The sequence below is a fragment of the Austrofundulus limnaeus genome, unplaced genomic scaffold, assembly GCF_001266775.1.
Source record: "Austrofundulus limnaeus strain Quisiro unplaced genomic scaffold, Austrofundulus_limnaeus-1.0 Scaffold86, whole genome shotgun sequence".
Classification (NCBI taxonomy): Eukaryota; Metazoa; Chordata; class Actinopteri; order Cyprinodontiformes; family Rivulidae; genus Austrofundulus; species Austrofundulus limnaeus.
Genome location: NW_013952488.1, coordinates 1,074,260 through 1,085,606, shown reverse-complemented (window position 1 = coordinate 1,085,606; position 11,347 = coordinate 1,074,260). Strand labels below are relative to the sequence as shown.

Below are 11,347 nucleotides of genomic sequence, written 5' to 3'. Positions count from 1 at the left end.
GCACTGAGTTGCCGCCATGTGATTGGCTGATTAGAAATTAAGTGTTAACGAGCAGTTGGACAGGTGTACCTAATAAAGTGGCCGGTGAGTGTAGGTCTGCATTATGGCAAAAAAAAGGAAGTAGTTTCCTTAATGACTGCAAACACCATGACTATTTCTGCTCCTGAACTGGCTTTTTATCCAAAAATTTCAAAGCAGCCTCATCTAAACCCCTTTCACCTCAGCTAAGCCCTAATGTGAAGCTGTGGCTCTTCATTACCCATATTTAACATCTGTCCTAATCACTGCAGCACCCTAAAAGCCTCTTATTTGACAACAGTTGTGTTTCCCTGCTGAGGGAGATATCGTGGTGAGAAAAAGGGAAAAGGGCAAACAAGAGAAAGGGGATGAAAAAGAAAAGTGAAGTGAAAAGGAAACAATGGTAAAAGGATCAGGTGAGGAGGTGGAGCTGCTGGAATTGTAACCCAATAAACTGGCTCATACCAGTGTCGGAGTAAGTTAGAAAATCTGAATGCAACATTGTGGATTAGACCTTTTTGTTACAGCTTTGGGGATATTTCCCACGTTACACAGCYTGACTGCAGCTCAACAGTGCCCCCCAATGCCAAAACAAAGCCTGAAGTTAACTTGCATTAAAACTCGAAGCAGAATTAAGACAGACCTCTTTGTCACCTTTTACTAAAGCTCCTCAAAACATTAAAAAAAATCCCTTTTACTTCAAGGAATGCAACCCTGCATCAAAAATAAATCTTTTCTTCAAGGTAATCCTTTAAAAACCAATTTAGATAAAGCTGTACACATTCAAAAAAATAACCCTGATTACATTTAAAGTAAGTAAACACTGACCCGGCTAAACGTTTTTTCATTAATTAAAAGTACAAGACGATCAAACATAACAAAAACATAAGTTGCAACCCGCGTATAACTTACAAAATACTTAAGTCTTGTTATTTCAACAAGAATAATCTATTAAATACATAAAATCTATACAAAAATGCGATACTAAATGTTTCCTTTGGCAGGTGCTAATGTATCAAAGAAGTACTTTAGATCAATCAAAACTGACTGAATATTCAACAAATGGCAGATTGTGCTCATCCAGCCTTTGGTTTGATCATTAGCATGTGCAATAAATGGATTACATTATTCTGAAGCAAACACTGTGGCTTGATCTACATGGCACGTTTTGGCAAATTGGTCCTTTAAAAGGAAGTCTCAAGAACTGAACTGTGCTTTGTCACTATATAAAAAGTGTGGGCCTTTTTTTTTTTGCTCAAAAGCAAAACGCTTCATCTAAATATAATTTAAATAATAATAATAATAATAAAAACTCTTTAAAAAAGCAATTGTTTCAAATTTAACAGCATTTTTAACCTTTCTCTGATGAAAGTTGAATTGTGAGCACAGTGAAGGTCTCGGTGAAAGTGTCTGCTTTCAAAGGAAGCAGACATAGAATATATTATATTATATAGAATATTAGATTTAGGCACTTTGACTTCCTCGCTTTAATTCAGGGTGGAAATACGTCAAGTCAGGAATCCGACTCGGTGCTCTTCACCGGGCTGAAGCCGTGAACTGGACTTGCTTCTGTAGAGCCGTAGGTCTGCGTATGTCGAGGAACTTTTGAGGTTTTGGCAGGCGATTTGGGATTAAGCACTCTTGGAAGGTAAACCTGTGAAGAGAAAAATGATGTGTTCAAACAGTATGATAATTATGAGTTTGTCATTTTTTACTTTTTGTGTGGTATTTTTATTCTCTTGTATAAACACAAAAAGTAAGTAAGTTTGTGTTTGGTTGATTATTTATTTGAAAAAAGAATTATTCTTGGCAATAATTATAGTGTTGGAAAGCCTGCTAATTTCTCCTTAAATGGTGCCACATTTGTCAGGACAATGCATTTGTGGATTTCGCTCATGAAAAACTTGTCATATCTTCGCTGACAGCGCCAAACAAATTATTCTGCTATTGGCCCTTAGTTAGTGTCATTTACTGGATTGGATGATTGTAGTTTGAAGAAAAAAAAACATGACATATTGGCAATAATTATTTCATTTAAGAAACAGTGGGCTCAGAAGCATGTGGAAGAACCATACACAGCCAGTTATTTGCTATTTAATCCCCTTAATGTGTTATTTTACAGAGTTCCCACACCTTGGTCGACATCAAATTCAAGGACCTTTCAAGGACTTTGCAGTACCAATTTCCTCAAATTAAAGAACCACGCGCAATGGCAATTACCTACTGCTATCGCAGAATGTTACCAATAAACAGGTTTAATATCATGTAAATTCAATGAAAAACTGAACAACATAGAAGTTGTTGAGTCAGAAAAAATTACATCAGTTTACCGTAATCCTGAGTTATCCACCGCAACAAATGTAAGTTTATTTTTAAATTTTGTAGGGGTCACCTCGAGTGAAGAAACAAGATTTACTGCCTCGAAGCAGGCCCCGGACAGGCCTGATAAGAGGACAGGAACTCTGTCAAAAACTGAACTCTATTTAGACCATGACAGGTAATTCTAACCGTGGAAGAGAACCCCTCAGTTCTCTTAATCAGAAAATGGACAGAACAATCTCTTCTCTTCGTGATTCATTTGTTGTTTAACTGAGAATGTTTATGCATTTGTTAAATCATGATAATGACTGTCACAAGAAAAGTGGAACCACTTCTTTTCTTTTATCGTGCCTAAAAGATTAATAATGATATAAAAAAATCACAGAATCTCATTACAAGGTTTTCATTGTGTTTTTATGTAAATCACTGTTTTTATTTTACTGTGAACACAGTAATATAATTGTGGATTTTTCTTGAGAAAATCTTTCATTTATCTGGACTAACGGAACGGTTCAGAACTGATTAAAACAGAAATGTTAATTAATCATCATAAATGTTTTGCAGTGATTTCTCTTAGAGTCTATCAGAAGAAAGCAGAAAAAAGGTTATCATCCTGTTGTGAACAGCCATAGAATTTTAACCTTGGGCTGGCGCCCTGGCAAATCTTTTATCTTTCTTTCTCTGACTCATCTCTAAGCTTGAGGGCGGAACCAAAGATCGTCCGTTTCTTTTACAAACCCGGACGGCTTTGAGCGACACACTCTTCTTCCTGACTCCAACCGAGGAAGGCTGCGTTCTCTCTCTGGAGGAACTCAGTTTGGCTTGTTAAGTCTTAGCCCATGAGCCAGCTAGGGCAGTGGTTCCCAAACTTTTCAGCTTTTGTCCCACAAMATAAGAGTAGCAGAGACCTGTGGCCCCAACTATTTTTGGATGATAAACATTTGTATCAGGTCAACTAAACAATAGCAATAGTAACAATATTTTTGTAATACATTTATCCATTTTAAAATACACTAACCTCACTCCTTTGCAACAACTAAGGCAAAAATGTCATTAATTCCAAAAATATTTTCAGGACCCCACCTTGATTTTTCGGGACCCCGCTTTGGGTCCCGACCCCAACTTTGGGAAACACTGAGCTAGGGAATACTTAACAGCCAGGACCCCGCACGCCGCTGGCGGTCCCACCCCTGAGGCTTCAAGCCTCTAAGTGGGTTTTACCTCCCGAGGGRAGATTTTATTTTGAAAAGAAGGGAGCGGATGATAGCTGGAATTTTTCTGGCTTGGACTGAAACAGAYGAAAAGTTACCTGGAAAAACACCTACTCGCCAATGACCAGTGAGCGAGCCGATAATCAGTTCCCTGACTGATCGGAAGTGAGACAGTTCCTACCCGGAGGGTGTCTTAAGTAGCCATCACCAGGTAAAGCTGATGTGTTTGGAGTGACGTGTCATGTGGAATCTGAGCGCAGAAAAGACGTGCTGATCCGGTTGACCCACACTTTGATAAAGTAAAAGTAGAAACCTACTAACCTTACTTTCCTCCTTTTCTTGTCTTTATTTGCCAAAACTTAAGCTGAAAGTGCCAGTAAAATTGTTTGGTTGTTAACATCAGAACTGACGTTTTACTGTTCTATTTAAGTAATCTAAGTTGATGTGAACTGAAATTCGGACGCGGGTTTTATCTCATTTAACTCTGACGCTTGTTATAAGAATACCCACAATCAAGTGCACTTATGATTTGTTCAATTTGTGTAAATAAATGATTGCATAGTCTTTTATGAATCAACTTGAACTCGTCTGAACGTTCACTTATTGTGTCACTTTTCACTTCGCACAGTCAAGATATTAACAAGTAATGAGAAATACCTTGGTAAATATTTCCTCATAACCTTGTGTATGAGAGATGTGGGAGAAGSTTAGTACCACCTTAAGCTCACCTCCTACAATTTAATTTTATAATTTAATTTTTAAAAGATGAAAATCAGTCATGTGAATAGAGAATTCAAGGACTTTCAAGGACAAGTGTAATTTTTGGCTGTTTTCACAAACTTTCCAGGCCCTTGAAATTGTTTTTTTCAAATTCACAAACTTTCAAGGATTTCAAGGACCCGTGGGAACCCTGATTTTAGAATATCTTCCCTCTTTATGGCAGCGAAAGCAGAAATGATGATAGACATTTTTAATAAATAACATCCTTAGCATGACCAAAATGACACACAAACAAGTTCACTTCAGGTCAGCATGAAGTGTGTCTGATCATCAGGGAATTGTTGAGGAATTTGTTGAAGAACAAGCCTGAAAACTCTACCTTAACATTTTCTTCCACTCTCTCTGCTGTATCATTGTCCTCTTCTTTGACCTGAGAAAAAAAAAAAMAAACAAAACAAAACGAGGACAGTGTGAAGGACGACACAGCAGCAATGGCACATTTACACACTCAACACTCACCTCGTAGTTATGTGGGCTGAGGTACTTTAAAAAGCCAAAGCAGGTGAAGCTGAGACAAATGAAGACTGTGACACACAAGACGACTAAGGTGAACAGAGATGTAGCCGTCATGAAACCTGAAAAAAACGAACACACACATCAGTGATGCAGATTCACATCTTATCTGAACATGTCGAGAACGTTACAGCATATCTAATTTTGTAATTTACAAGCGACACATGATTTTTTTAGGATAAGAACACTGAAATGAATGTCTAAGATCCTGAACACTGACAAGTTTCTTCAACTTTAAGCCTAGCTTCTTTCTGACCTGCTCTGAGGACAGAGAAGAAATAAAGCCATATCAGGCAGATGATCGGTGCGGCCAGAGCTTGRTCGACAGCTCCCAGGTGGACTTGGTGGTCAAGGCGAGTAGGCAGGTAAGTAAAGTACAAGTTGTGTCTGTCCACCAGGTGCTTGAGCAACATGTAAAGGAGACCTGATTGAGTCGAACACAAAGTATATTGTTACAGCACCGCAAAACTTACATGAACTACCGTATTTATTCATGTATAATATGACCCCCACTATTTTTAGCCTAAAAAGCATAAAAAATTTAATTCTCATACTACCTCTAATTTCATATGGACTTCAGGATTTTTCAACCTTTGCAGTCTTTATATATTTCAGTAAAATTATCATTTGACTGTTGTATCAGCTTTCAATTTTCTTTTAACATATGTACTAAAAAGGTACACAACAAATAATGTATAACTACAACAAAAGCTATCAATGCTCATTTGTTAACTGGTGTGATATAACAAACAGATAGAGCTATGTGGCTCTAACAAGTGTGGATGAAGCTGAATCAAAGCCTTCAAAATCAGGCACAGCCTCATCAGTATCATTAAAAGTTTCTGGTATTCCTCTGTAATAAAGGCATCAGAATCCCACTCAACAACAATCTCATCCTCTGTGTCTCGTTTGCGCCCCCCTCTGGTGGAGAAACTTTTTTCAGGTAGACCAACTTTTACAGAATGCCGGTAGACAGCAGCCATTACAGACAGCCATGTGTTTGTTGTTGTTCCAGGAGCAGCCCGGTCGCACATTAATATCATTAGTTCATTGCTTGGATCTGTTACTATCTCGCTCGGAGGCACAAAGGAGGGTTAGAGGTAAGATTGCTTCAAACGCTTTTTACGATGTGGTTTCATTTCTGGACTCAGGGATTTTGTGAATGAGGCCGATATTTCAGTTAAAATACATCAGCAAAAATATTGATCTGAGTATAGTGCTACCCCCCAACTTTATGCATGATTTTATGGATTAAATTTTACGTATTATACTTGAATAAATATGGTATGTTACAGATCACTGGAAGTTGAATGTTGACAGTAATCAACTACTTACCAAAAGGCACAATAATAGGACAGATGATGCTGTAAGCCATAATGACAGTAAACACACACAGAGTCCAGCCATACATGGCTCCATATTCAAACTCATAGGCCTGGTGCTATAAACAGAGTACAGTAATATTTTGTTAGTTACATTTGATATTTGAGTGTATACAAATAATACTGTACAAAAACTAAACTTCTGACCCAGAGTCTATGCGTCTTTTCATAAAAACGGCATTTGAAAATTGTTACGTGGCTTCCATTTTCGATTCAATAATCTAAGTAAATTCAATACAAACCTGTCTGACGTATTTTCTTTCAGCAGCAGAACGAGCCAGCATCAAACGTATGGCGTAAAGCAGCAACCCTGGCAACCGCAACAACTCCATCCCCGAGCCCACTAAGGCGGCCGCGATCACATAGTTGACAAAAAATGCCCCTTGATCCGGTAAAAACACACACCTGGCRCATTGAAACAAAAAACAAAAGACATTTAATGACAACCACACCTAAATACACAAATTAATTAAATATATCAAACGTGAGATAAATAAAAAAACTTGTTTAAATTAAATAAAACATCAAGACCATCACTGTATGTGCATTCACCAGGGATGGGCAACTGGTGGACTGTGGGCCACATTTGGCACATGGGTGACGTGCATCTGGCCCGCCAAAATTCATGTTTCAGGTGAAATGAGAGGCAGACTATCTGTTCACAGAATTTCAAAACACTATCTACCATGAAGATTTTAATATGTTTTCAACACATTGCACAAAGCTAAATATGAGAAGTCACAAGTACATAATAAAGAGTGACGACACTATTAGTGGATCTGCGGTCAACAACGTAGCCTAAGTGGAGTAGTTGAACTCAGATCCACTGAGCCTTCAACACAGAGCATCTTCAGAAGACAAGTTGACAAAGTAAAAATTAAAAAAAATCTGTATTTTTCAATACATAGTGTATATCGAACCTAAAGCACTATATTGAACGSTTCGATACAGATACATGYWTTGTTGCACTCWGGCAGTTTTATCACATTTGGGTAAGTGTGCAGCACTATGTGGCCTTCTGGTAGTGTCAGCAAAAAATGTGTCACTGTCCGTAATTTAAGTTGTCCATCCCCTTGACTTACACAGTGTAATTAACATAATCCTACTCAAAATATTTCCTGCTTTAATAAATTTGTACGTTTCCTACAAGAGTGTGAACATAATTACAAATGAAAAAAACAAAAACAAGGATTACTTACTCAAACCTTGTTTTCCCATCATTGATGAATTTTTTATCAAATAGCCAGCGGAAAAACCATGCAAGACTGAAAAAAAAAAAAAAAATACAAACAAAAATGTTTTTAGAATTGACCTTGAAACTAGTAACTGAATAAAAAACATTTATTTTTTGTTTATTTTTATAATTATACAGTTGTAATACAAAAAATAAATTAAGTAGTTGCTCTCTTGGTTTGAAAGACTTTCTTTAAAGCAGATTTTATCAAAGCCTTTCACTTTGAGGCAACTGTTTCTGTCCAGTATTCTGAGAAGCCTTAAAAGGCCATTTCTAAATAACAGAGCGCCCGTCCTTCAACGCTGAGAGAGATTTTTCCCAGATGCAGAAGAAAATGCTTCCCAGCCTTCTGAGGAGTGGCTATCCCAGCAAGTTCACTCAGAGGTCAGGTTGTGCAACGCTCAGAGTTAATTACAAGAAACCTAAACACTACATCACAGATTACACATTCAGCAAGTTTAATGTTAAAGTTTATGACAGTGAAATTAGAAAAAGCACTAAATAATGTGGAGAAACTCCTCTCTAAAAACTGAATACTGTACCAGGATTTTATTTGCAAATTTGCATTGTAAGAGAAAGAAAAAAATATCTGCAAAAATGTACTTTGGACTCACAAGACCAAAAGGAAAGTATTTGCCATTAGGCACAGACGCTACATCTGGCAACACCCAAACACAGTATCTCAGAGTAAACAACATATACCAGCTGTCAAACAGTAATGGAGTGGTGGTGATCTGAAGAAACCCAAACACAGCAGGAAGTCACCAACAGAACAGCAGAAAAATATTGAAGGGAGTGATAAATTCCAAGTGCAGACCTTGAGCAATTTGATGCACGTTGACTTCACTAACAAGTTTTAAGTCAAGCAACATTCCTTCTAAACTACTGCTTTAACAAAATTACCTGGTGAGACCCAGTGAGGGAAGAATCAGAACCATGAAGAGCAGGAAGAAGTACAACTTGCGCATCATGCTCAGCTGCTCACTGGACCTGAGAGATAGATGCAGTAAAGTAAAATTAAAAAAGTTCTTTTGGTAACACAGTCTATTCAGTGCACTCATTACTAATGTGTGTGTAATACCTGCTCCAGTGTGCCTCCCCTAGTGTAGAATAGTACACCATTGTAGGCAGCAATGCTGAGAAGGACCACAACAGAAGAGTTGGGAAGAACTGACTGATGAGAGGGCTCTAAAAAAAACAACAACAAAAAAAGAACACTAAAGATTACAAAACTCTCAAACAGTGAAAATGAAAATGATACTTCAATGTTTCAGACTCACATTCAGATAGTAGATAGGCTTAGTCACGTTGAACCTGTCTATGGTGTTCATGATGATGGTGGGAGTCGTCAGGAAAGAGAGCACGATGAAAAGTAAGATGTTTATTCCCATGTAACGAAAGACCCAACAAAAGCCCCGCACTGAAAGATTCTCCCTGTTTGGTATAAAACAAACAAAACAAAACAAAAAAAAGCAGATGAAAAAAAGGGAATTAATGAGAAAATAAACTAAACATTAAACTTAGCATTCCTTGAAGGAATGGATGTAACCTGCTTTCTTGAGCTTAAAGCTAATAATCTTGTGTTGAGAAATGAAACTTGTAGATGTTTTGGTCACACTTTGAAAATAACATTATGCACATCAATCTCATGTCATATTGCAGCCGGTAAAACTTAGGAGTGTGACATTTAAATCCATCCATCCATCCATCCATCCATCCATCCATCCATCCATCCATCCATCCATCCATCCATCATCAACTGCTTGTTCCAGAGTCGGGTCGCTAGTATCATCACATTGTAGCCACAATCTCATTCTTTCGGTCACTACCCAAAGTTCGTGCTCATAGGTGAGGGTAGAAAAATAGACYGACTGATAATAATAACAATCTGATGATTGTCAGTAATTATCCCACCAAACCAACACAATATCTGTCATATTTACTTAGGTAAATCTAATTTCTTAGCTCTGGCAGACATCTTGAACTGAGTTGACTCCAAAAAGGATTTAGTTATAGATGTTAACCCAGTGTTTACTTTCTAAAAGCTCCATTAAAATCTGTTTGGTGTTTCGAGAGATATTTTGCCAACAGTACAAATGTCTTCAAACACACATGCTTATGTTTGGGCATTGTTAAAACACAGTGGACTTACCAATACACACTTTTGTGATGTGGAGCATAGCTGACTCGCCACTTGTTCACTTTTAGAGTTTGGCTTTGAGAAGAAGGCTGTGGTTCCCTCCCACAGCAGCACTTTCCTCCACACTTAATGGCATTGAAGTCTTTCAGAATGCTGCGGTCAGTAAACAGCAGCTGTTAGCTCCATATACTAACTAATATATACATTATGAAATGAGGCCTCCTCTCAATATAAAAGTCACATGGTTACAACAACTTTAATGTTTACAAGAAGGGATGAGAACAAAGGTTAATTACAGTGACTTCATGTGACATTACTGCTCTCAGAAAAATTTTTCACCGACCTTATTTCACTTTAGCTGATCTTGTCAGAACACATTGCACCAATAAACTCAGTACAAAAAGTAAGAAAATGTATGTTTGGTAGATTATTTCTTTGCTGTAACAATGCTTTAGGCAATACATCATATGTTGGGCACCTGACTGGCAGCAGCTAAAAATAAGTGTCAATAACAGCAAAATAACTCAGCTCTTTTGTTCATCCCACAAATGCATGTTCCTTACAAATRTGGCATCATTTAAAAGGGAAATTAATAGGCTTTCCAAAAGTACAAGATTTATTGTTACAACAAAGAAATAATCTGCCAAACACAAATGTCCTTACTTTGTGAGCTAAGTATATRTAGAAAACTAGCAAATGTTTTAAATAATTAGCTTAAATATTACTAGGAATTTGAGTAAGATCAATAAACTTTTCTTATAATTAAGGTTACATTTTCAATGAGCTGTAAGTCCTGTACAATAAAAACTCAAAAAAACATTGGAAAACTACTCACTACTTGGCCTTAGCCTCTGACTCTAAGGTGACAAAAGCAATTCCCAGCGGGTGGTCTGGCACTTTTTCTGCCTCCTGTCTCATTTCCTCCAGCAGCTCCTTTTCTTTATCACTGTAATATTCTATGGCATCAACCTGAGAGAAATCAAAACCAGAAAGTAAGTGAAACCATGTGGTGYCTTTACATACACTCTATTTTCCACTATAGCATTAATTATCTTTGCTTTTTTTTGTTGTTGTTGTTGTTTTTTCTTATTCTAAAAAAAAAAAAGATTGTTTGGTCCATCTCACCTTTTCACAGCTGGAGCAGCAACAAAAGTGGCCACATACACGAGGGCTGATCGACTCACGTACCCCTGTTTTATCGAAGACACGCTCGTAGTACCGCAGATTTTTTCCAGCTCGGATCCTACGTTGAAAAGAAAAAAAAAAACAACAACAACAAAAACTCATTTAAGATATGACTTAAAACTAAAAGTTAAATGAGTAAGGGGTCTCTGCAGTAGGTTTTGTCCTGTGGGCGGAGACATCCCTGCTCGTGATTGACTGAGGTCTTGATGTGGGCGGAGATGGCTCTAGAGACGTGATTGGTCAGATTGACGGTGGGGTTTGAGGAGGCTGGAGGCAGCGGGGAGTAGCTTGATCGAGTTGGGCAGGAAGCAGCATGTTTTTTAAGATTAATTTTAGTCATAACTTTAGAAAGGAAAGTGCTAGCTGCACGAAATTTGAACGTCATACATGTGAAAGGATGTGTAACAATATGGCTTGTTAAAACATCCCTAACCAGCCTGTAAAAAGATTGCTAAAAATCAATAGTTTTTTGGCTCGACCAAGCTACTCCCCACTGCCTCCAGCCTCAAACCCCACCGTCAATCTGACCAATCACGTCTCGGGCCGTCTCCGCCCACATCAAGAC

The 11,347-nt window shown here is 37.8% G+C and overlaps 1 protein-coding gene across 4 annotated transcripts in view; it reads right to left on the bottom strand.

Moving 5' to 3' along the window:
* Positions 1-650: 650 nt before the first annotated feature.
* tmem63a (transmembrane protein 63A) overlaps positions 651-11,347 on the bottom strand; it is a 17,266-nt gene continuing 6,569 nt past the window's right edge. For all 4 annotated transcript variants that reach the window (XM_014011952.1, XM_014011954.1, XM_014011950.1 and 1 more), the window contains 13 exons: positions 10,723-10,840; positions 10,433-10,566; positions 9,610-9,750; positions 8,738-8,891; positions 8,539-8,645; positions 8,361-8,447; positions 7,423-7,488; positions 6,466-6,628; positions 6,177-6,282; positions 5,098-5,265; positions 4,788-4,903; positions 4,648-4,698; positions 651-1,672 (listed from right to left, as the gene is read on the bottom strand). In XM_014011952.1, the coding sequence (XP_013867406.1) occupies positions 1,532-1,672; positions 4,648-4,698; positions 4,788-4,903; positions 5,098-5,265; positions 6,177-6,282; positions 6,466-6,628; positions 7,423-7,488; positions 8,361-8,447; positions 8,539-8,645; positions 8,738-8,891; positions 9,610-9,750; positions 10,433-10,566; positions 10,723-10,840 (1,552 nt within the window). In that variant the 3' untranslated portion in view covers positions 651-1,531. The remainder of the gene's footprint in view (positions 1,673-4,647; positions 4,699-4,787; positions 4,904-5,097; positions 5,266-6,176; positions 6,283-6,465; positions 6,629-7,422; positions 7,489-8,360; positions 8,448-8,538; positions 8,646-8,737; positions 8,892-9,609; positions 9,751-10,432; positions 10,567-10,722; positions 10,841-11,347) is intronic.